Below are 26,969 nucleotides of genomic sequence, written 5' to 3' on the forward strand. Positions count from 1 at the left end.
GGGTTTAGTATTATGATTTGCCTTTACTCAGAAGAGATTTGGTTGTAATTTACTAAAAACTTATTTTGTTAGAATTTCTTTTGCACGAGGTACGTAACATGTCGATTCGCAATCTTCAAGAGGCAGCCACGGCGCGAAAAAAAATGCGTCAAAGATAAACCGGGAGAACATTGGCCGCATGAGAATAATCAACCACGATTTATTTCAAAGAAATCAGGGATGCTCGAGCGCAATTTCCGAGACGTTTGGCATAGAATGGCCCTTATCCTAATAATTAGACTCCCTTTACATGCAGCTCTGTCGCACACGTACGTGATATGCCAGTGCTGATCTTCGTATAAAGCTACACTAACTTTGTTTCAGCACCTTCTCTACTGGCGTTTTTGGGCTTGGGGGTGCACCTTCCAAACCATTCGGAGATAGTCAGTTTGAAATAGACATAGCTTCCATTCGAATATAGAATTCAATATTCGATTCGGAATTTGAATTGAATATAAAATTATTCGCTTTGATGTTCGAAAAATTCGAATATTCGCACTGCCCTATACATAATCGGATTCACCCCATTCTGATACGCATGGCGGCAAAACAAGCGCAACGGACCAGAAAGAGGAGGTGCAAGCGTGAGGACGGTGAAGTTTACCAGAATGGCAGGAATTCCGGCGTGGCTATGCCAGTGTACAGACTTCGTGGTCAATTCATTCCGTAGAAAAGACACGTTGATTGCAGCGCCGCGCACTGTGCTGCGGCACACGGCAGATGTCATTTCATTGATGAGACAAACCTGTACGATCTGTATGGGGTCAGCGCGTCATCATCGCACAGCGACATTTCTCACTGTATTTTCAGGTCGAGGTATCGTTCCCAGACGGCAAACCAGCTCCGAACATCAGGCTACAGGCCACGGCTAAGAATGCAGCACTTGATAACAACACAGCTCACACGGATAAAGGAGGACAGGCAACATTTCAGCTACACAGTGACTCGAGGAGCACCATCACCGTCACGGTATTTATAAACTCTCTAGAAAGAAGGTTTCATAAAGAGATATGTTGCCTTCCTATAGGTATCAACGGCAGCGGAACATTTATCGGAAGAACAACAAGCCAAGGAAAGTATCGAGATAAAACCATACCAGGTGTCATCGATCGGTTACTTAGCCATCGAACGACGGGATCCAAGAAATATCCCCAAAGTAAGGCAGAGTCAGATGTGTACAAGTACGTATTTAAAATAGAAGTACGTAGGAGCTTTTCTCTTTGAGCCATATCAGAATCTCTCTTACATCTTCAGAGTCTTCTCCGGCACGCACTAGATCGATAATAGTAAAGTATCAGGGCGGTAACTGGTCTCGCGAACAAACAAACTTCTTCAGCGCGCCGCCTCACCGCCGGTATTGTATTAGTCAATGAAGAAATGGCTAAGAAGCAAGCGAGCTGGTGAAGATGATGCATAATGTAAAAACCCCGAGACTATAGGGAACACGAAGGGACAGACACAAACACGAAGTCTCAAAGACTTCGTGTTTGTGTCTGTTCCTTCGTGTTCCCTAGTCTCGGGTTTTTTTGCATTATGCATTGTATTAGTGTTATACAGGGTGTTTCACCTAAGGTGATAAAAAATTCTAACTGGTCACGTACTCGCCGGAGGATTGTCGGACTTTCGGCAATTACCTTCTGGAAACGTTTGCCACAATTGAGGAAGGCTTTGCAAAATTTTTAATTGCGGGGAATTTATTTTTTCAATTGAACTTTGAAAATTGCCAAGCAGACCTCACTTTTTTTACAGAAATATGAAGTCCTCCACGTATAACCGCAGACCCAACCAAAAGTATGCACAGTATCGCAACAGACATAGTCTAAAAATTAGTAAAAACTCGGATTTAGCCCCGCCTGCTCAGTTGTCGCACAGAAAAGCGCAAGGTATTTGCGGGGAGAGGAGGAAGTGTTCCCGCCTCTTGTTTTAGCTTTCTTTTCCCGGGCTTGACCTTGATGCTGGCGGCAACCGACTTACCAGAAAGAAAACAAAAGCAGTCTTATCACAAAGAAGCAAGGACAAATGAAGACGGGGACACGCTCTTGTCTAGATGCAGATTTCGCGCGCGCTTCTCTGCGAAAAGCAAGCAGGCGGGGCTAAAGCGTAATTTTTACTAATTTTTTAGACTCTTTCCGTTGCGATACTGTGGATAGTTTTGGTTGGGTCTGTGGTTATCCGTGGGGGACTTCATATTTCTGTTAATAAAAAGTGAGTTTCCCTTGGCAATTTTCAAAGTTCAATTGAAAGAAATAAATTTGCCACAATTAAAAATTGTCTAAAGCCATCCTCAATTGTAGCACAGTTTCCAGAAGGTAATTGCCGAAAGTTCGACAATCCTCCGGCGAGTACGTAGCCAGTTAGAATTTTTTACCACCCTAGGTGAAACACCCTGTATAAAAGGTTTGTAGTGTATATAACCTCGTATTTGCTCTATTTGTTAAGGCGGAAGGGGCGGATAGTATTGCACATGCAGGATCTCTCACTTTTTCACCGCTTTTAATATCTCTCATTATCGTAGTAGAGAATTTACTTGTCCGAAAATTATCGAGTCAACGGTATTTACCTTCCGTGTTGAACTCTTACATTTGAATGTAACGTTACCTCTTCTTCTCTTTTCTTATTTTTCTGAGAACAGAAATCACATGTCCCCATATACCCCGTTTCGGACTACAATGGCGATACGTAGAAAAAAACACCCACACACACACACACAAACAAAAAACTGCAAAACCTTCGTTTCGAGATGCGTAAATTCACAGCAGCTGTGTGTTCTTTGTTCTGCAAGAAGTGACAAATGAAAGTGACGGATCTGCCCACAAGTTTGCTTTTCCGCATTTCTGTTGGCAACGGCAGCAAGGTTACCCGCCAGTTATCTGAAAAAACTGCGAGAAGGAAAGAAATAGGCTGGCCACCGTCTTTGTCTTTTCTTCTCTTGGCTTCTTCTATTGGCTTCACGGAGAACTGACGGCGGCCGACAAGCGCCGGCTTTAGCTTCTTTTTTTTTCTGGAATTACCATTGTAGCATAAAATGGAACTTATAATGGAAAAAAGGTAAGTGAGACATGCGCTTTCTATTTCTGGCATGAAACAAAAAGAAAACAGTACGTTAATTTGTCAAATTTCGGTGTTTAACCCGGAAAATTCACTTTGTTGCGACAAAACCTACTCACAGTGGTCGCAAGCCGTAGGCAAAGTTCGCTGAAGACAAATACGGCTGACGTCATAATTCTCGGGGAAGTACATTTTTAATACAGTTATTTAGATCTTCTGACATTTGGATGAAACACCCTGCATGTATGAGAAATTATTAGCTGTTCAATATTACGAAACACTTCGGATCAACAAACTAATAATTGGTGGCTTTATGTCGCGAGACAACTATGACCATGAGCGAGACCACAGGGTGGGTCTGTGGATTAATTTTGCCCTCCTGAGGGTTGTTTTAACGTGCGCTGAAATCTCAACACAGGGCGCTCTCTTATCAACAGATCACAGGGGGCACTAGGAACATTATCATCTTCCTCCACCAGTAGTGTAGTTTCCGGATTTTATCCGATCCGATTCTAATGCCCTCCGCACTCTGCCACAATTAGAACAAAGGAAAGAAGTCGTCCATCAAGTTCTTCTTGCTTACGATTGTTTGCCTCTATTTCATGCAGGTTACCGAGACATATAAGGCTGTTCTCGCCTTGCAGCCTACGAACTGGAATCCGCCGATATATTATGTGGTAAGCAACATTGACGGCGTTTCTACGTGAATCAGTCGCGCATATGCGGTCTTAAAAATGTGGGATCCACAATCAGGGGAAGAGCTCATGAGACACTATCATTATGTACGGCACGTTGGCCGATTGTACTAAATACAAGGTGCCTCTTCATGCGCCACATGTTACAAAAATTGTAAGAGTAGCACAGATGGCGTTTTGCAGTTGAGTTAGACCAGGCGGACATCCTTCCCAGGAGAGTATATAACTAGTAAATGCATAATTGTCCAAAATAATTAAATCTAATTAGGGGCCTTCCGGCAAAAGTGTGATAGCAAAATTGAAAACTGTCCTCATTGAAAGCTCCATCGTCGAATTTTGCAATGCAAATTGGCCGAAACCGGAAAACCGCGCCTGAGGACAGCATAACCTTCGCTGTCGAAGGCTCATCTGGGCCGCAAAGGGGTTGACCTGATTAGGAGATCAGCACCTACCCCAATCATCCCCATCGCTCCAAAGCCGACGTGGCCCTCTGACGTGGAATGAGCGCTGTCTCCCCGCACTCCTGATTCATGCGGTATTCCACTTCAAGTAGTATAACTTACCTGAAACAAACAAACCGGAAACAAACCTGTGTACCTTCAGTCCTTGTCTTCGCGTCTCAAAATATTGTAGTATGCTATCCCACCAACTAGGCCAACTTTCTCCGCTTGTTCGTTCGAAGACATATGCTGTGGGGCTAGTCGGGGGGCTGAACACTATCGTAATAGCCAGTCAGAGAGGTTCTATGATGTTGGCCCAGCACGATGTCCATTGCATAACAGGCGGAACGATATCGCCAAGAAAAACGGTATGCCAACACGAACAGTGAACAATAGATTCAATTGGATTAAAAAACAATATGGAGATTGTGGCTCTACAAATGTGATGCCGGCTCCTAGCCCAAGCTCACTTGTTCCGCAGAAGAGTTGAAGGGGATATGAAAGTTTATTAATCGAATATGTTATATTATTATTATATATGAATATTATATTGATATACAGTGTGTCCCAGCTAACTGCGAGCTGATTTTGTAAATATATATATAAATAAATAAATTGCAATATAGCATATGCTGAAGGGCACTCCGTAGGAGGGCACAAGCGAACTCCTAAGGCAATGTTATAATTAGCTTTCAATAATTACTTTTCAATTACAAAAGCTACAAGGTTTTCCCAATGAGAACATCTGGTCCCTTCGGTCACCTGACACCATTGCCGTTTTCAGAACAAAAATCCGTTCGATAGATCGTCCGCAAAAAATAGTGAAGGAACGCCATTTTTTTCTTTTATTTTGTTCATTACGCATCTTCAGAGACGCGTCTTTCCTTCACCCCCAATGTGAGAGGGCATACTATAGCATACTATCGCCTCTGGCGTCCTAGAAAAAGTTTAAAAGGAAACGGAAAATGCAACCCAAGATAAGGGCAGTTCCGATAGCGTTTTGTTTCCGCAAGTTAAAGCTCATCTTCGACGCTTGAGGCGGCACTGTGGTCTTTCGCCCTCTCACATTGGGGGTGAAAGGTAGACGCGTCTCTGAAGATGTGGAATGAACAAAATAAAGAAGAAAATGGTGTTCCTTCACGATTTTTTTGCAGGCGGTCAGTCGAACGGATATTCGTTCTGACAACGGCAACGGTATCAGTTGACCGAAGTGACCAGATGTTCTCATTGGGACGACCCTGTAGCTTTTATAATTAAAAAGTTAATGATTGAAAGTTTATTTGGCCATTGCCATTTGCTGGTGCCTTCTTAAGGGGTACCCGTCAGCATATGCTATATTGCAATTGATTTGATATCGAAAAAAAGTTATATATATATTTAAAAAAATCTGTTCGCAATAGCTGGGACACACTGTATATATCTATAATTAATATATTATTAATATTATTATTATTAATAAGTGAAAAAGGAAACGTCAGCCAGACAAAGGTCGCCTTGCTATTAAAAAATAAAAAATAACGAAAAGAAGCGGAGTGGTCAATGACGAATACCAGCGGTTGTTGGGAATGATGATGTCATAGCAGCATGAAGCCTGTACAAGTCAAAAACGACTATGAGATACGTAAGGTAATTCATGTGTGCGCAAAAGCATCAAAAACGCCCCAGGGGGGAACGTTCTTGTTTACATAGAGCGGTAACTCGTACCAATTTATTCGTCGTTTTGCGTAAAAAAAAGTTCCGTTTAGCCACATACTGACATTAGTCTGGCCCCATTTGTCCCGTGGGTATTCCGCGGCTAATCGGGACAACTCATTTTGTGTTATTTGGCCTTCCACAAGCTGTTTTGTGTTCCTTTTACACGGCGTTCTCCAGGTAATATAATAGGAGGTTACGACGGTTCACACAGCATGTCTCTCATAGAGCTGCACCCACCACGGGTGAGAGCAAGCAGTAAAGCGCTTAAAACGATCCATTTAGCTCTGCTTTCCCTAAATCGCAAACATTTAGACTATTTAGACTTTTCCCTTCAATTGTGTTTCTTTGGCTCCTAGGCGACTGCTAAAGGACGCGTCGTTAATGCTGGGATGGTGACCCACTCATCAAACACAACTGAGCACAGCTTTCAAATCGTGATAAAGGAAGAAATGGTGCCAAGCTTCCGTGTCGTTGTTTTCTCAAAACTGGCAGATGACACGATTGTCACAGATAGCGTCTACATGAAAGCGGAGTCCCACTGTGGGGTAAGTAATGCATGTACACATGCGTCAAATTGACGTTCCTGTACTTTTTGTATAACAGAAAGAGTCAACCGGCTGATGCACTTGCACAAAGGTGGCACTCTGTTGTAGTATCACCATCGACTAAAATCTAAATGTTATCATATATTTTATTTCATGTAAATAATTAACCTCGCTTAGAGGGACGGTCTTGTACAGGCGAGGCGATTCCGAAACTTAGCCAAAACTATGTTCACGAGTACTGTACATATACAGCCGTTAAAGGTTCATTCAGAATAACAAAGTCGTTTTCGATAAATTCGTCGAAACGTGCCGTAATAGCAGACGACGAAATCTGCTCTCCACTCTCATGCAACGTTACGCATAACGTCGGCCTGCGGGTAAGTCGCTGCTGTCGTGATGGTTGCAACCTGGGGAAGGACCTTGGGTTAAGTCATCCCCATAAGCTCCCTTTGCTTTCGAAATGGGGACGCTTAGACGTATACCTCCCCGATCGGAGAGTGTAGCCCGTGCATTGACTGTGGGGTTTCCGAGAACGTGGCGCGTAATTGGATACGTGGAAGCTAAGTCACGTGTTTTCTTTCTGCGAGTATTTAATGCGGTTTCTAAATAAATACGCACTCCTTCTCCATGTATGTCGTCAGCTACACTTCATTTAGGAACACGATCATTGTGCAACGGGGAGTGTAATGGAAGCCCGTGTAATATATTTTTGATGCGAGCTGTAAAGAGACCGCGCACGACTTCAGATTTGTGATTGCGGGTGAGGTTGTTTTGCGACTTTTAAATTGTCTCTGAGGATTGACATCGTTATTCTAAACCAGCATGTGGGCCACTTCTGAGAATCTGAGATCTTCTTTTAGCCTGAGAACTGAAAAAAAAATGCACGAGAGTTGCCGCGGTCTCCAGACACTTCTGAAAGTCGTCTGCTCACGCCGGTGCGCTAGCAGGAGCAAAAGCAGACGATTTCTGCATCCTATCGCGGACTTTCCCGCAGGACGACGTAGCCATTCTTATCGTTGCCAACACAGATCGCGGCAAGCTCTGCAATCTTTATCTATTTAATTCGATTATTTAACAACCGCGATGTGCTTTGTCGGGTAAATTCGCAGTATTCCATTTTCAACAAAGGGCACTCGAATGCTACACTTTATGAGGCGTACGAGACAACCCCTTTAAAGACGAAGTACGCAAAACATAAATGCCGTTACTGTCGCGCCCACGAATTAACGAGAGAAGCTACAAAACTCCATAGTTTCGGATTTGTCCCAGCGTAGGTGACGTCATGGAGAGTTGTCGTATTCGAATGTTGCAAGACGCATTGCAGAGTGCGACATCATAGTTGTCAAGGCCAGTAATTAAGTTGTGATAGCTCTGCTTCGCATAGAGACGGAATATATAGTGTGAGACACGATAATTACAATGGCATACGTTTGGTAAGATTCTGAAAACACGAGGTTTAGTCAGCAGTGGTACTTAAAAGATGGGTTTACTCCGCCCATCACGAAACTGAGATATTCTGTTTGAATGGCAAAGCTATTTCCATTTTCCAGCCTTCCTTTAAGATTGAGACTGCTAGAGGATGGTCGTTTCAAGGGGGTGATCATGTCAAAATACAATTCCTCAATATTAGACGTAATTGGGCCAATGGTTGCACAAATAAAGTTGTCCTCAGTGGTGCGTGCATTTTATACATTTGTACTTTTCTTATCTTGATATTCCGTGTCGTGGAGTTAATAATAATACTCGTCATTCAACAACATTTGTGGTACAACTTATTTATCTAGTAAATATATATATAATTATTGTGAATAATTATAATACTTCAACTAAGAATAACAACAATAAATTATCGTGTAATGATAATGAAAAATGATAACATAATGTATAATGATGACATGAATACGCATTGGTTCCAATTCGAAGGGGTTATGTGAAGATCACTAATCCCGAGTGTATTGAGCCGTTTTAGAAAGTTAGAACATTTCGTGGACCCGCCTTTGAGTGAGACCGAGAGTAAGTGACAACGCAATTTGTAAACTGTTCATTTACAATGCTAGTCGCCCTAACCAGCTCTGACTCAGAGCGCGCTCTGGAGTCACCAGGAGAACTTGGTTCCGGTGATTGTTCCGTGGTCCCCGGGTACCTGGGAAGGTGATTCTGAAGCTGGTTCTCTTTGATGTCACATTGCAGTCGCCGCGAGCGTCTTCGGATTTAGAAGGGGGAAGGCTGGTGTCCGGGTACACGGGGATGCATCTCACAAGTTTAGGTGCGGTTGCTCGTGTACAGGTTCTTACGATGCGAGCCGTACAAACCAAGGTTTCATCCTCAACCGCGTCGCGAAATTATGACGCTGACTCTGTCGCTGCTTCCTTTCTCCCTATGGCTCTCGGCCCCATACCTTTTTGTAGGTTCTGCTAACAGCAGTCGACCTTGGTGCCAACGGGTTCTCCCTTCCTTCATAATTGTCGACACTGACTCATGTCCTCGTTGAGCGACCTGTCACAACGCCGGCTGGACGGCTGCCGTTCAAATCTTGTATTACTGTCTGATGCCGGTGGCTCTGGCTAACCACGTTTGTTATAAGTAGGAAAGTCGCGTCTCCGCGTCTCCATTCATTCCCTGAAGACAGACAACCTTGCTCGTCGACCGTCGTTGATCTTACCCGTGGACGAAACAATACCGGATCCGTGCCCCTCAAGTGAGCCAGAGCACACACATAAGCCATAATCTGGCAGTTGACGACAAGACGATCATAACCCTTAACCACTATGCACAATGTGCCTGGAACATCACCGTTAGGAGAAAATGGAACAGTTTAAAGAAGTTCGTCGGATAACCCTCGAAGGAGCTTCGGCGCGTTTGTGCATGCGCAACGCCCAAATACGCACTTTTCGGTTTCGTAACATTTTTTCGTAAAATTTTAAGGCCGACCCGCATGATGCGTATTTTAGCGAAGAATGCGCAAAATGCTACCCGGCCACACAGCGTGCCCCAGTACGCGTGTCAAACCGCATATCAGACGCATATCCTGGAGCTGCGTTCACAACGGGTTTTGCGTATGTGCTCCCACTACCTACCGTGTACTCACACGAGTGACATCCTGACGGAAGATTCTAGTGGAAGTAAAAGCGAAAACACTGCTCACAGAGTAGCAGTTCCATCCCATGTTGTGTTGAGCACTCGCACGATGCAAAATACCGGGAGTGGCGTACTGCCACACGCAGCAGACGACACCGTCAGCGTCTTTTCCTGTCGTCTGCTACAGAATATCTTGTGGCTGTCTAGCAGGATATTCCCCAGGGTCAACCCTATTGAAAAAACAATATCAGGTCTGATGTGATTTGGACACTGTCTTGATGCTTATGTTATCATCAACGCTCCTGTGATGCTAATGTTAATATCAGAGCTGTCCTGGCTGATGTTAACATCAGACCTTCCTTGATGCTGATGTTGACATGAGGGCTGCATTGATGCTGCTTATGGCAGTCTTGAAAATGCTGCTGACTATATCTTTTCTAAATGATCTGCAAAGTAAGCCCCTTATGTCTGCGGGCGATGAGTACCCGCAAGAACCCCCCCCCCCCCCAAAAAAAAAAAGATACCAGCAACAAATGACTTCATTCACCACTTACACGTACATACCCTTGAAAGCATATTGATTAAGCATCAACACACCTGCTGTTATGAACAAAATGTTGAACTCATGGGGGGCACAAAATTCGCAATGATCGAACGATGAACAACAACGACAAAAAGCAGAAAAAAAAAGCACGCCAACGCACGCCTACGCACGGTCCAACTTGTCAGCCTTCCGCAAAGAAACGTTGATGTGACATCAAGAAGCATCAGAATTCTTTTATGTCCATTTTCAATAGGGAATTTGCATTGTCAACACCACGTGCATATAGGGAAAGCCTGCTTACTCCTGAACGTGACGTAACACGTATGAGGCAACCAATTAGGATCGTGTTCTCATGGGCCGCAGCTGATCACGTACGTCCTTTGAGCGATCGCAGCTATGGAGACGAGCCACCGTCAGCCGCATGCGCAGCCACTGCCGTCTGCGAATAATGAACTTCCCTGCGTACTAAATGGGAAAACAAAATAAAGCACAAAATGGTCCCACATTTTTCTCAAGACTGATTTATGAAAATCTGGAAGACGCATTGCACTTTTAGTCTACATGTTCGAATTTGCGAAGTTAGCTTTAATCTTTTGCGAGTTCTTGAATTCTCAGAACAGGCGCATCGCGGTAACAGACTTAGATGTACGAGGGGCGTTCAAGTCAAACCGGGACTTTTCATTTTTCGCAAAAGTAAAATGAACTTACAGGCGAGAAATTAGTTTTATTTTTCAACGTAATCTACAGCTGCACTAATGCACTTGTCCCAGTGTTTCAAGAGGGCTTGGATGCCAGCAGCGTAGAAATCCTTACCGGCGCGTAGCAGCCGTGATCGGACCGCATTCTTGACCTCGTCGTCACAGCTGATGTAGCGGCCCTCAAGGAACGCCTTCAGTGTCGAAGCGATGGAAATCGCTGGGGGCGAGGTCTGGACTGTAAGGGGGATGTGGCAGCAACTCCCAGCCAAGTTCCTGTAAGGTGCGTGTCGTGAGATGCGCGGTATGCGGGCGTGCATTGTCCTGTAGAAGGACGACTCCTTTGGTGATGCGGCCCGGCCGTGTTTGCTTCAGCGTCTTATGCACATCCCTGAGAACCTGGCAGTAATATGCACTAGAGTACTGGCAGTAATATGCATTGATGGTGGTACCACTGGACAGAAAATCGACATGAACAACGCCAGCCTTGTCCCAGAAAACCGTGGCCATCATCTTACCCGCAGACGGGGTGCTTCGAAACTTCTTAGGAGCGGGCGAGCCCGGATGCTTCCACTGTTTTGATGCGCGTTTAAACTCGGGGGTGAAATTGTGCACCCACGTTTCATCGCACGTGATGATCCGATCAAAGAACGGCTGTCCTTCAGTGTCGAAACGGTACCTTAGCTCTTTGGAGATTTCCAGCCTTCTGTGCCAGTCAAACACGCGGGAGAGCTGCCTCGGGACCCAACGGGCACTTACTTTCCGAAACTGGAGGTGTTCATGAATGATAGCATTCAATGTTCCCACAGAAAGGTCCGTCTTTCGAGCCAGTTAGAGACAGGTTATCCGTCGGCCCTTGACGATCAGGCGCTCCACAGGTTGGATGTTGTCAGGAACTCTGACACCGGGCTCTGAGCCGCCCCGGCCGGGATCGTCCTGCACTGATGAACGGCCGTCTCGGAACAGTTTGCACCACTCAAACGCTTTGCTACGGCTAAGTGTATCGTGGCCATAGTGAGCCTGAAGTCTTCTGTTAATTTCAGATCACTTTACGCCTTCATTCACGAGAAACTTCATGACAATTCGCTGTTCGATGTGCGCGCTCACCTCGTTGTCGGCCATCTTGTCCAGCACGTGTCTTCTGTTTTGCACAAACTTTGGACCACCACGTGGTGAACGTGGAGGCCTGTCGTGTGTGAAAATAACGAAAAAAAAGTAAGGCGAGCCATTTGTACACTCAGAAGACAGAAAGTCCCGGTTTGACTTGAACACCCCTAGTATGTCCACGTAGCGGAGGAAGGAGAGGCATTATGCAGATCTTCCGTATCTAGGTTGCGTTGGCTGTGTACTTGAAGACCACGACCTTCTAGATTATAACGACCATGTCACAATCGGCAACCCCTATGAGGAGCCAGTCCCTAGGATTCGCTAGCGGCGCTACTCATTGGCCCGCGAGATCTACAATGGAAATTTGACTTCTGAACGCGCAGAAGCGGGCGTACGATTACCGTAGCTGAAGACAGCAACCGCTCCTATGAAAACTCCTAGAATGATGATGACAATCAACTTTAGAAAGAAGCATCTCCCGTGGGACATTCACATCTTGTACAAAAATACTAAGGTAAGCAGAAGTACAAAGTATAGCAGAAATTGAGGAAGCTATAACCGGGCCGATGAGTAGCGCCACCGCTAGTTTCCAAATGTGGCGCTGGGAAGGGATGCTTATGACATGGTCGTTATAATCTAGTAGGTCGTGGTGAAGACACGACGACGTTGAGCGCTTGCGTTCACGTGGCAGCAGAAAGCTATGACGCCTTTCGCATCTTGCGCTGTAGTATTCTAAGGGATGTGGCTCGTGTGAACACATGGTAACCAAAACAATCCACCGCTGCCGCTACGTCTTCCCACAGGAAAGCATTGAAATGTACATTTTTGTCATGCTTTTGTTGTCATTTTGTTGTTTTGTTGAAATTATTTTCTCGTTTTCCTGCGTCCTCTGGAGCCTTTTCGTGAAGGTGGGACGAAGTCGCCATCTTGCCATGTACTTCAGCCTATTCGCAGCGTAAAACACTGTAGGCGGCAATTAGGTGACCCATTGTTATCTGACGTTGGCTCGTAGTGAATTATAGTTAGAGATGTCGGGAACCGGCTGCGGTTCGAGTTCGAACTGGAGTTTTTGAAGAAGTTCGTCGAACAGTTCGAAACGGTTCGACACATCTGCGCATGTGCGGCGAGCGTGACCTCTAGTATCGCATGCACGTATTCCACCCTGTAGACACTAGGAGGCAGAACGATAAAGGAAAAAAAGTGCGATTAAAGTAGGGTAGTTGTCTGTCACTTTGTCATCTGCCATTTCATCTTTCATCTGTGTGCGCGTTTAGTGCGCGGTTACGATTGAAGAGCCTACCCACCGACAACTTTTCTCAGTTATCTTACCTCATGTCTTTATAATTTATGCAGTGAGAATGTCGACTACAAAAGAAAAATTTGGCATCAGCGCACAATTCGCGATAGGCTGTCCGCAGAGACGTACATGCGTAAACATAACCCGAATTGTGATGGGATGAGCTAAGATGGACAGAAGGGCACGGCAAGTTCGCGTGAAGTTCTGGCACTCCTCCCGTTCCAACTCTCAAATGTCGTAGTCGGTGCTCCGCTGGGTATTTTCTAGACAATAAAAGCGGCACTCACGTTTTATGCGAGCAGGCTGGGCAAAATTAGCTTCGTGCTTGCACTTCCCGCGTGAGTCAGTCGAGTTTTGACTTTGTGAATGGAACGTTTACCCAAACAAAACATACACCAGAGACTGTAGACCAACTACGTTCTAGCAGTGTGTGAGGTTGATTGCAGTGAACTGGTCCGAGTACACTTTCATATTCACCCATGTTTGCCACTGATGGCATGAACCATCTTACTGGTTCCCCGAGGTACAGACTCATTTCTGTCGGGTTTAAATTTATTTACCACGAAACTCAGGCATGGTAGTAATACAGGTAAAGTAAAGGGAGCCTAGGATTAGTGCTATCATATGGTATATGCGTTACTTGACTAGAAAATACAGCTGGAAACGCAGCAACTGCGACATAATGTTGCGGCAGAATTAGTTCCGCAGGAACAACGGGCTACACAAATTCACACACTATGCACAAACTTTGCAGGCTATCCCTGTAAACAAGTTGCTCCATGTTAGTCTCTCCACTGATACAATTTTGACGAAACACGAACAGTCTTTTTGGACAAATTAAAAAACATATACAAAAATATCACGGTGAAGTTGTGTAACTGGAAATTGGACAAGCCTGTTAAACTGTGGGGGATTCTAGTTCTTTAACTGGATGCCTTTAACACATCGTTCTCGCAGAAGTGACTGTCTTTTTAGCTACCACACAGATATTACAAATATATCGTACGAAACATGTGACAGCAATGTTTGCTTTAACAAATACTGCACTTTTTTTTTTCACCAACAGCAACACTTTTTTTTTCCTTTACCACCCAAACAAATGTTCTTTCATTTGCATTCAGTCATCACTAGGGCCCGGATTTTTAGGCACGAAAAAACCTTGTTTTAGGCGCCTATAAAAGGCGGATTGAGGCACTAAAAATTGCATTATAGGCACTATAAATTGTCGATTACTTTGTCCGTCTGTGGCACTGAAAGTGCAAAAATAAAACGAATAAATCGGTTCTGCCTGAAAGAACAATACTCTAAACAGGAGTTGACTCTTTCTCTAATCTTGTTGCTGCACGATACACAAAACGTATTCATCCTACAATGGTCACAAGGCTTCTAGCCATTGCCACCGTATCACGACATGTTTCAGACGGAATTGTCGCGGCCAGCATACAGGCGACATATGAGATGGGGTTTGAGCATCGAAAGTTTTAGTCTAACGCGCAAGTTTGTTAGTCCTCGAATTGTTTAAGCCCCGCCTTCTAGATTTCGTTTTCTGCATTGCCACAAGGGTCGCAACAGCTAGCAAATATGGGGGATCAAGTCTCCTCACACTGGATCAGGCGTCATTTTCGCTCGCGCGACTTGCTGCCACTCATTGCACAAAAGGAGGGCAGCATTTCCAGGTTGCCAAACTGTAGGGACTGTACCTACCTTTGCACGTCACATCCCCTCCCCGGCATTTTACAGTGTGTCAAATTTGTTGTAAAAAAAGGAAACACAAGGAAAATAAAAAGCCGAAAACGCGCGAAACGCGCCTATATTTTATAATAGCGACCCATGCAACAATACCATTCCAGAAGGAAGAGAAAGAAGGAGTAACAACAAGAACGGATATATTCTGATGATGAAGTGGGGAGGTTTTCCATTCTAGGAATGGAACGCTACCCCATAGCTAGGGGGTCTAATATGAGTGGTGACAATGATGAGTGATGACGATGATGAGCGATGACGATGAGAAATGACGGGAGAGGCGTAAGCGACTGTACTGAGTAACCGATTTTCAATTCCCAGCTTGCATTCCAGTACCCTTAAGATACTGGCTTCTTTGAAGCGATATTGATGGTTTGAAAATGGCGTGCGAGGTGACCTATGCTAATTTTGCCTGCGCAACGGAGTATCGCCACTTCTCAAGGGCCGTTTTAGGCATTTTTGATGATTAATCGGATTTTTAGGCACCTACACCAAAGTAGGCACTGACGCCGGAATAGGCATTTATAGGCACTATCAGAACGATGGAGGAAGTTTTCCAGTACCCAATTCGTGCACCTGCATTGATAAGGCACTATTAGAACCACACGATAAAAATAGGCATTTGCCTAGGAATCCGGGCTCTCAACACGTTCCAAAAAGGGTACTCCATCAAGAGTGGTACCGTCTTTGTCCATGATACCATCTTCTGGTGGCACATTAAAGTCCTTGGGGATGAGGCTTCTGTTCATCCTTATAAATGAGAGCATGTTGACATTCCTGGGTGTGAGCCTACTTCTCCTTCCAGTAACGATTGCTCCAGCTGCACTGAATGCCCGTTCAGAATAGACACTGGCAGGAGGGCAAGCCAGGTATAATCACTGCAACTACTGAAAATGATGGCCAACACTGCCGTCTCTTTGCCCAGTATTTCAGAGGATCCCCTTGAAGATCAAAGTTGATGTCAGTGTCCCAAGCGTAGGAATCCAGCTCTGCTTTTACAACTGCTCCACCTTTCTTTTGTACGTGAACACGAGGCTGACCTCCACTTCCTGGTGTTAGACCCATATTGGCGGAGTGTGCAAGCCACAAGCTGGATGACTCCGAGGCAGGTTTCTCAGACGCTCCTGGACGGACACATGTAGAAGCTGGACTCCCAGAAGCAGTGCTCCTCTGATTCTTTCGGTTATATTCCTGGACCAGCCGATGGTAAACTTCATTTAGCACTTTGTCTTGCGTTGTATTTGTTTCAGGAAAGTAGTTCTCAAATGTATACCTGAAACGGGGATCCAAAAAACACCGTACACCAGTGGCGTACGCCAATTCTCCTCTCACTGTGACGAGATGCCGGTTTGTGCGAAGTTCGCTTAGAAGCCCTACCGCCGAACTGTGCGTGGCTGTACCCTCCTCTGCAGTGCCTAGAATGCTGACAATCATCTTGTCGATGAAAGCGAGTTGCGGGAGAACTTGGCTCAATGTAGGAGCGTCTGCAGACAGCAGTTTTGTTCCTTCTTCAAATGGTTGCAGAACCTTAACCGTTGAGTTCAGGAATGCCCACTGTTGTGGAGTGAGGTAGTACTTCATTGAGTCCTCAAAATACTCTGTTACAGCTCGTCTCTGCTCGCACATGCGCGCTGCCATGTAGTAGGTACTATTCCAACGGGTTGGAACATCCTGTGTCAGTTGATGAAGTGGCAGTTTCTGTTGGCGCTGAATTTCCTTCAGTTTCGCCTGGGCAGAAACAGAGTGTCGAAAGTGGCCACACATGGCTGGAGCAGTTTTCAGAGTTTTTTCAGCGTGTTCACCTAACTTGGAGAATGCTCCCTTCAGAACCAGGTTGAGGCAATGTGCAATGCACATGAAATGGTACATATACACATGGTACACGCTTTATGCTTTGCTCCCTGAGGGCTCTGACCACATTTTGCGCATTGTCTGTTGCCACCCTGCCTACGTGCAAACCAAGTGGAGGAAGCCAGTTTTCAATGACGTTTTGCAACTGTGTTCCTATATTGTCTGCTGTGTGAACCTGGCCAAACCCAGACATAGCTAGGACTGCTTCACACCTCTCAAGTCCAGTGCGGTCTTTGTGTACCACCCAATGTTCTGAAATACACATGTAATCGTTCACCTGGCAGCTGGACCAGATGTCAGTGGTGAGATGAACCTCTACACCTACACACTTCTTGAGAAGTCCTCTCAGCACTTCTTTGATGGTGTGCTCAGGTGCAGGGATGGCACATGACGCAAAATAGTTCCTTCCAGGTACTCCACTTGGGCACACAGAATGCCATGAGGTTCACGAATGCGGGTTCCTCTACTACTGAAAATGGTTTCACGCCCATTGCAATGAACTCAGCAAGCCGCTTGTTGTGAGCAAGCGTCATGGGGTGGTCTGACTGCCACATTTTCTTCCTTTCGAGGGACTCTGGAAGTGTCAACTGTTGTGAACTTGAAGATGCCTCTTTGACCTGTGCCTTTCCTGGACTCGAATGTGGTGTTGATGTGGCAGGTGCCTTTCTTGAGAGGAGGTTAGGATGATGTCGTCTTACATGACTGTGCAAAGCTGTTGTTCCTGGCCTTGTTCACCCTCCTTTTTTTTGCGACGCGCAGTGTCTTTCCGCAATGCACACAGATTCCTACAAGTGGGTCGTTTGCACTTTTTTGAAGTGATCCCGTGCAGTAGACCCCCTGGTCCATTCTTTCCTTGGTGGGGCCTGACTCTCACCATCATCGATAAGTTCCTCAACCAAGCTTACATATGTTTCTCCTATCGAAGAATCCTCATGGTAAGCCTCATCTGGTAAGCAAAACAAGAACCATATTCGTGACTAAGTGAGTAACACAATCAAACACACGAGACGCGCTAATAACGGTACTCAAGAGAAAGCCAGCATACAAATTATGCAGCTGATGTAGGTTTCTTTAACAGTTATGCACCAAAAACATGTGAATGCCCCTATCCACTTTCAAATTTGCATGGAATGCAGTATGGCAGGTAAAGACCATGCTGGAAGGTTGTTCTGATGCAGACAATCGACTACACAGGGATCCTCGTGTCAATGATCTGAGAAGATACGGCAGTAGTTAAGAAAGGCGGACAGGGACAAGGAATGACCTGATAACCCCAGTAATAGGGATGCCGCTGAATTGTTCCCCATTAATGTCTCGCCTTTTTTTACCACTGCCGTATTGCAGTTCAGGTAAAGAAGACCCAGAAGCAGGTGTCTGATAAAGGCTAAGCGGGAAGACATGATGATGGCGCGATCAGATAATTTCACAGAGCTGTAGCACAAACAAGAATGCATTGTGCTTACCTGGAATTAGTGAAACTCACTGCTCTGTACCGGACATAAAATAGATATGGTCAGCCACAGCATCTGGACTGGTGACGAAAGAGTCTCTAGAACAACTTTCCACACTTCCTATGGTGACACTTGAGTCCTCCCTGTAAAGTGATGTACAGAGATATCAGACTGTGGCTGTATGCTCAAAAGACCCTGGTGTAGGACAGCAAGTCCAACCACGTCATCTCGCTATTTTATTTGATTTCGACAGGGAGTGACTACGCGAAGGGACAGATGTCAAACCCATGAGGCCCGAACCCGAGCATTGTCGCGCAAGCTGGCCACGGTCGAGGATCATACAATAGCTTGATTTGCACCACCTTATGGTGGTGGGCAGCGTGACACAAGTAATGAGACTATTTCACGAGTGATTTATCTGCCTCGGTAAAAAGGAACAAGATGGTGTGGTGAGTTTCGTTTCCCTGCGCAGGAGGGCTGCGTGTGCATTAAAATGGTTGTACAAGACAGTGTCAAATAGATGTGCAGTTCCTAATTTACACTATCTCATTGGACAACGCGAATGATTAGCTTTTGTTCCTGACAACCTGTATCTCGAGTCTTACCAGTAAAAGTACGCAAGGCGTCCGCACGCGTTTTCCCCTTGCCTTCATGGGCCTCTCTATTATCACTTGTTGCGGATCAAAGGTGATACGCACAAGAATATGATGTCGTCAATGTCATCAGAAGAATTCATGTCGAAGTCGTGGACCATGCTTGTTGTGGACCATGGATGCTTGTTGTTGTCTGTTTGTATTGTATGCTCCAGTCTCAGAACAGTTACTTGCAAGGTTGTTTACAGGTATCGAAGTTCATTCATGTCAGAAGTCTCCGGTTCTGTGCAGTTGCTGCTACCGTAATCCGGGGACGAGGCTCCCCTCAAGCTTCCCTAAGCTTTTTGCCTCGCCTCCGTCCATCTTGTGTATGGAAAAATAAAATGAAATGAAATGAAAGGTGCTTTGTGCTACACATGAAAAGGATGAAATGTAAAAATATACAACGAAAACATATGCGCCTTCTGGTCTTCTCTTTTTCGTTCTTCATATAACAAGTAAAAACCAAGCACCCATTTTGAACGAATATGTTAATTTCCCTTCACCGTTGATTGCTTCTCTTTTTGTTCCCGTTAATTGTCATTTTGATTACTTCACTAGGTATTTAATTAACTGGAGCACCTTGCTATCGTCATGAGTGCCACATTCCATTCCATTTTATGTGTCCAAACACCAAGCCAGACAGTATGCTGTACTGATAACCGGAAGGCACAGTGTAAACAATCAAATCACGGACGATGAACATAGAAATTATTCAAAAATAAGCCACTGCACTTCTTATAGCACAACATGTCTCCAAATTTTATGGTGCTGATTTGGACAGCTGAAGGACATAAAAATAGTACAGTAGTTATGTCTTCTCAACGTGCAAAGCCTGGCGACGAGTCCCTCCCTCAAATGCCGTATATCCGACAAGAGATTGACTATTGACAAGGGCGATATTATTTGTTGTTTTTGCGTTACGAGTTGAGTACTTGATGGGAAATGACTGGATAAAAGCACTTGGAGCACAGTACCAGGTACATACTTTGAAAAGTGTTTAAAGTAATGTACAACTAAATAGAACTGTATTTAAAGCATCATTTCAGTGTTTGGTGTTTTAAGTACAGCCCAACATGAAACATTTGTGACACCAAAAGAGCATTCACATATTTCCGCTCCATCTGAAATACTGATGCGTACACAGCATATGCAAGCTGGAATGCTGTCAGCACAAGTGTCTGAATGGCTGCTCTCGTGGAATTCTGGAGACCTGCAATATATAAATAACGGAAGTCATGGACAAGTATATCAATAATTCAGCGATATAACCGATATGGCTGATATAGGTTGGACTACTATACACATAGAATTGTGAAGCAGAACATTAATGTAGAAGTTTGGAGAGCCGTAGTACCAGTTTGATGTTTGCGCTTGTTCCACTTCCAAGCGTTTTCGTGCTGTATAGTTTGGACAACACGTAAAACGAAAGCCAGATTACTTTATCGGAACCTGGCCATACAGCAGATATCTGATACAATACCAAATTTCGGTTTCTGTGTTGTAGCTGTCATACCGGACAGACGATAAGCTACGCCACGGTAACTTTCATTGGCGGTTCAGGGCGCTGTTTGTTAAAACCGCTATAAAAGGCCCCGTAGGCAAACGTCTGCGTTTGCTTTCCGGTTTCCGGTGAAAATAAACTGGACATGCCATGCGAACGCGTCGTAGTAGTCAAGTGTGGAAACTGGACGCCCGTGAACTAGCTCACTGCTGCGTGAAATATAAAATCTGCTCTGACACACTGAATCATGCGCTACGAGCAGCTGCGACGTTCGTTTGCGCTATGCGTAACGACTCAACTTTCACGCAAGGAATACGCATCATGCGACCCAGCCTTTTGAGAAGTTGAAATGACCTAGGGCAACAGTTCAGCGCTCCCATATCGTCACTTCGTTCACGTTTCACTTCCAACAAAGTACCCAGCTCGAGACAAACTTCAAGCTTTGACCTGCAGAAAAAACAAGCTCTGCAGAAAAAAAAGAGTACACATTTCTAAGCTTATGCTATAATACCACGAAAAAAAAGGACGTATCAGCATTATTAAAACGATTTTTCCGAGCATTATGAGAACGAATAATAGTGTACAGTTTGCAGGGTGTTCACTTTTGTCCGTTACAAATTTTGTATTACAGAAAAACTCTGAAAGCAAGCTACGCAGAGGCCATTTTTGCAGGTGGGTTCTACGGCCAGGCAGACAACTGATCGGAGAGGTGTCTAATTACTGGGCGAATAATTAACTAAAATTCATTAATTAAGTTTTTAGTCTGATGTTTTCGGGAAAATGTGAGATATCAGAATTGGAGCCAGTGATTATATAAATACAGTCTTTTTTTTAAATATGCTGAAACGAGCACGTGCCTTGAAGTATAAATCGCTAAATTTTGCTATGCAAATGAGCCGAAACCACGCTCTTCTTGAGCCCAGAAGGAGCGACGGGCGTTCGCGTCGGTGCACCACGTGTTTTGTAGCGCCCGGAGCTGATGTGGCGCTCATTGGAGTAAGCGCTGATCTGAGGGCCAGACAGACCGTTTTCCGGCGTACTCAGATAAGACGGAGGTAATGTCGTTTTATGTGCTGCAAAAGTGCGTACACAGGTTTAGTTTAGTTTAGTTTAGTTTAGTGCGTACATAGTTATATTTCAAGGTAGTGCTCGTTTCAGTGTATTAATACGTTAGCATTAGGAGTGTCAAAATGGAAAAAGCTATACTGTTGGGGACACGGTTATCTAAAATCGCGTGTCTTCGCCGACCCATATTACCTCTGTTGTGCTTGAAAGTGTTGTGCTAATATTGTATTTGAAGGTAGACCATGTGCTGTATGTGTTTAATACGCGAAATAAATAGCCTTGCAGCACTTGGAGATTTGAGATGAGATTAACCACGGAATGCTGATTTTAGACAACCGTGTCCCTTACAGTACGTGTGTGTGCGTGTCTGTCCGTGTATGATATGGTGAAGCCTCACCGAGGCAGTGGTATAAGTGGGCATGTAAAGGTGATACAAGAGGGTAAATGTAAATGGAGGTAAATGATTTGAACTTGAAGTAGCCGAAGGTAATTACGAGTAAGTGATAAGAGTAACTGAAGGTAATTAGAGGTAATTAAAGGTAATTAAAGGCAATTAAAGCAAGAAAGTTGAGTTTAAAGATAATGAATGTAAGATATATGTAATTAAGAGAAATATTAAATGTAATTAAAGATTACGAAGGTAACCGCAGGTGACTAAATGTAGTTAAAGGTAATTAATGTCAATTAACGGGGAATTGGGAGTAATTTAATAGTAAAATATTTTTTAATAATAATGAAATGCTAGATTACCTCATGTAGTCTGCGATTACCTTCGGTACTTAAAGGGAAATAACAGGGTAATTGAAAGTAATTCAGGCTAATTAAAGGGTAATAAAATGGACTTACCTATAGTAATTGAAAGTGTCGAACCGGAAGTCAGGTTAAACCGGAAGAGGAGAACCCGAAGTCGAGTTGGACCGGAAGTGGATACTGGAAGTCAAGTATACACGGGAACTGGACAACCCGAAGTCACAACCGGAAGTTGGGTTCAGACCGAAAGTGGATACCCGGAAGTCAAGTATGGACCGGAGGCGCTTAATGCTAACACATTTCCCTCGCATTTACCACTAGATCGGCGCTGGTATTTTTTTTAAATGCGTTGGATTCAAATAATGACCGGCTCCAATTCTGCTGTCTCGCACTTTCCTGAAAACATGTAATTAAAAAGTTAAATAACGAATTTTCGGTAATTAGCCGTCCAGTAGTTGCATGCGCTTTCCCATAGGATGTTCGCCTGGACACATAGCCCACCCGCAAAAACGGCATGTGTGTAACTTTCGTAGCTTTTCGTAAACAATCGGCAACGAATAAAAATGGACATCCTGTACACTGCAGTGCGTAGAATACTACTAGAGTATTAACAGTATTGTGTAGCATTGAGAGGTATCATGATAAGGAGCGCCCCCACGAGTACATGTTTTCATAACTTCTACCATTTTTTAAATAGCTGTCTCGCGTTTTCTTCAGGACTGGTTAAAGTACTCTCTCGATAGCAACGCAGTGGGGTTTACATTTGGAGGACCTGAAGGAGCGGTCGTCACACTGGTAGGCGTCGACAGCATGCTATTACATCACGGTAACCACCTTATGACAAATGAAATGGTAAGTGTCCGTTACCTACACGGAACAGTTAAAGGAATAATTCGCTCCCTAGGCATAAATTCGATGGCTTTTGTTTCTACGAGTAGTGTGGTCCCAAATTTAACGAATATGCCTGCTTTGCTTTCCTCCTAATTGAGCGGCATAATTTATAACAGGCGTTATAAAACATTGGAATATATACAGAGTTTTAAATTTGCAATTCCCGCGCGAAGAGATATATACGCGACGTCAGTGTGATACCATTGTTACGACGCCGGGCGTTTCATTTCAGTTGACCTCAAGTGTGGGAATGATTTCCTTCGGTCGTTTCCGCTGTAAGGCGCGCATGTGGCAAGGGAACTGTCACATGTGACCATACTGGCGGAGCGTCACGGAAACGTCTGGCTTTCAGGAGACATGCGTGGAGGCAGACGCTCCCGCTCGACAATATTTATTTCTTTTTGAAGTTACCAATCACGATACGAAAAGTGAATGCTGCCGGTTCTATGGGACTGTCACGCCGTTTCTGAGAGTCTGCTATGAGAGAGACAGTCCTGCTACTACACTTCGTCAAATGTTGAATTCCAATGGCAAATTTGAAGAGTCAGCCGACTCCACGGTTGAGCACCCCGCTCCGGCCAAAGGCACACGATCTGTATCTGCGATTGGCGCGCCCGTTAGAGGGAGCGAGAGTGGTGGGGACGCTCGCGCACGACCGGACACAGCTATGACCGGATAATAAAGCTACAGAAAGCCAAAAAGCTACAGAAAGCAGTAACGGGGGTTGTGTTCTTTATTCAACTCGCGCGACCCGTGAGTCGGAGTCGTGACGTATGAGAGTCATTGTACGTCATCGACCTGCATCGAGACGAACTCTAAATCGAAACTCTACATCGAAACTCTCGGGAGTCGCTGGGAGGCGACTCCCGAGAGTTTTAGAATGGGAGTCACTGTGATGACGTCACAAGAGCAGCGCCGTTGAATTTTCGACCACCAAGGGCCGACTCTGTCAACTCTCGAGTTGCTGGAGTGCAATAAACGAACACAACCCAAGTCTATGCGCTAGCATGCGAGGCAAACTAAGAGCAGGCACGGGAGCAATACCTGCAGCGAGAGCTTCCGCCATGTCAGCAAAAACGAAGGGAGGGAAGCGACAGGAACCGGAACCACAAATCACGTGCCACGTTACGCGGGAGTTCTGGTCAAATCTGACGATTTCGGTGGATGAGGCTGCGTTGCTATATGCAGCGTCCTTGGCTCAAGGCTGTCCGAGAACTGCCGTTGGAAGACACGGGCTCTGCTCCCCCCCCCCCAACCTGCCAACAGAATAGAATTGCTCCTCACAGAGCAGACAAACTTGCTCCGGAAGTGCCCCCAATCCGCCACTAGAATTCAACCTGATTCCTGATCCTCTATTGCCGAGCGGACTGTCTGCCGGTAGGAATTCAACAAACGTGTACATGGCGTATTTTACCATTACCAGGCTCGGAACACAAGGGAATGGATAGCGAGTTGTTGTTCATGGGCTCGAACCAGATTTCGCAAAAAGGCCCCTCCCTCTTTCTTTTATATAAAAAAAACGTAAGCAGAAATTGGTCGACGCGTATGGAATTTTCGTTATATTGAGCCTCTCTTTCTCTACTTCATCAGACGACTGCGCCGGCGAGTTAAGGTTACCACAGCTTTATCTTCAGCGTCGTGAAATAATGAGTTCGAGCCCGCACAGCAATGTAGTTGGCAGTTTAACCGTTCACGGTTAAACTACCAAAGGTACGACACGGTACGACAGTTACCATACGTGGTCTCCTGTAGCTTTCAGGAACAACTCTCTTAAACACAAGTATGCGGCTTACTTTCAAACTACCAACCAACTGACTGACCTACGCAGGCAGGTGTCTCACAGCCAGCGTAAGACATGCGGAACATTTCCCTGGAAAAAGTGAACAATTCGAATTTCGTGATCCAACACATTCCACTGGGGCTTCACGTGAATTTTCCGAGGTGCACTGCTAACAGTGTCCTGTTCTTTCATGCTTGTAGCTTTCCACTGCTTTGGACACAAAAGACCTGGGTTGTGGCGTAGGAGGAGGAACTGATGCGGACGAAGATTTTCTCAAATCAGGGGTCTTTCTGCTCAGCGAAAAGACTACAGTCAGACATGGTAAGTGTCTGATGTTTACGCGCTGTATCTCTAAATGAAAAGGTCGCTGCTTTCCATTTCTCAACTTCATTGTGGTGAGATGAAATTTTTCATCTTTTAGGCATATTTGATCGCACTCAAGATCTTGACATCGATATGTCAAGATAAAGGATAACGCAGACAAAATAGTACAGAGGTTGGCAATACTGCCGATACACGTTTACTACGTTACTTCCGCTTCTATATCCTCGACTTCCGTGGAAACTGTGCGGACGTTCCTCTGGAAAGTCTGCCGGTAAACCCAGGGAAAACCTGAGACAGCGCAGCCGGTGCAGGAATTCGAATCCACCTGAACTCCCGCCCTCGGCGTGGAAAGCGATCGTCCTGAGCACTATGACATAGATGATGCTGCTTCAGTTAGTCGGTACCGAGATGATCGGACTGAACACTCACACCGACGCCAGCAACTGAATCACGATGCACGTTGCGGAAAAAATCCCGGCTGGCTTGATACTTTCGCTCGGTGTCGCCGCATTTGTTCGACTCTGATATGCATGAGCGTTATCTGTAAGAGAGCTGCATACAACACTTACTATTACACACAATAAGGACACAGAACGCCTCATAGGGCTGCTTCATGTGTGACGATGTGGAGGGGGGATGATGAAGGATGAAGAGGCCGGACTAATAATATCATACTATAGTTATTAACTGCTACGGCAGTCCGTCCGAATGCAGAGCCGAATCGCGAAGTCTTTCTTGCGCGGCCGAGGAGGTTACAACAGAGGCGCCGCCGTATAGGAGCGGTGGGTGGCGGGACTACATAAGTTCACACGTGTGGCCGATCAGAAACACCGTGGTCCACACTTGGACCTGGCAGTCGCTCACTTTCTATTGTGCAAAAGTCAGCAACAACAATGTCAACGGCGTAGCCAGAAAAAATGTATTTCGGTACAGGTTCTATGAGTACTAGAGAGGAGGATAGGAGACTAGGCTCCCATCATTTCCCTCACCCAAAATGCACTACCAGAGGTACCATTGCGGCGGAAGTTGAGCACCCAGAACCAGCCCCCTCTGGCTACGCCAGGGTACAGTTATGCGGCACAAGCCTTTCCCACCTTCGACCAACCCCTTCAGTGACGTTCACGTCAATATCGTGGGGCTCTTCCCTGAATCACGGCGACTCCGCATGTGTAGTACACCTCCTAACATGTGTCGATCCCTACACACGGAAGTCCTAGCAGATTTCACTGCAGATTCCATCACAAGAGCTTTCTTTGCTACTTGGGCTCACTTCAGCATATTGTCGATCGTCGTCACAGGCCAGGGCTGCCGGTAACAACCAAATCCGTCTAATTAGTAGGGATGTGCCAACTGAATCCGCGAATCCACGAATCCTCCAGTCCTAGGCAGGGATCCGAGTTGCGCGAATCCGAATCCCAGTGCCCAAAACGGCGAACCGAATCTTTCGAATCCACCAACCACTTTTGTTTGTTTCTTTTCCAAATTTGCGCCTCCGAAGTCCGCCGAAAGCCTCATTGGCCGACGAATGGTTCCATGTTTGTTTGTTCACATTGCTCTGGACTGAAAGAGTTCAGGCAGGAACTGTTACATTACAGGTTCGAAAGTAACCTGGTTTCGCTTTTGATTGTTGCTCAGTTTTATGGAAATAATTCAGATTTGAGAATCTATGCATTTATTGTAGTCGATGAACAACAAGCTAAATAAGATACGTTGAAGAAGAACTAGAGGGTGTTTTTTTTTATACAGATTTTCATATAAAACTATGAAGACTATACTGCTCCGTGGAGTCCGTGGC

At 45.2% G+C, this 26,969-nt stretch overlaps 1 protein-coding gene across 3 annotated transcripts in view; it reads left to right on the forward strand.

Moving 5' to 3' along the window:
* The window catches only part of LOC135385487 (complement C3-like), a 290,804-nt gene that overhangs the window by 65,496 nt on the left and 198,339 nt on the right, over positions 1 to 26,969 (forward strand). For all 3 annotated transcript variants that reach the window (XM_064614824.1, XM_064614823.1, XM_064614825.1), the window contains 6 exons: positions 850 to 1,008; positions 1,067 to 1,195; positions 3,696 to 3,764; positions 6,274 to 6,462; positions 22,897 to 23,031; positions 25,051 to 25,171. In XM_064614824.1, coding sequence (XP_064470894.1) covers positions 850 to 1,008; positions 1,067 to 1,195; positions 3,696 to 3,764; positions 6,274 to 6,462; positions 22,897 to 23,031; positions 25,051 to 25,171 — 802 coding nt within the window. The remainder of the gene's footprint in view (positions 1 to 849; positions 1,009 to 1,066; positions 1,196 to 3,695; positions 3,765 to 6,273; positions 6,463 to 22,896; positions 23,032 to 25,050; positions 25,172 to 26,969) is intronic.

The sequence above is a fragment of the Ornithodoros turicata genome, chromosome 2, assembly GCF_037126465.1.
Source record: "Ornithodoros turicata isolate Travis chromosome 2, ASM3712646v1, whole genome shotgun sequence".
NCBI lineage: Eukaryota > Metazoa > Arthropoda > Arachnida > Ixodida > Argasidae > Ornithodoros > Ornithodoros turicata.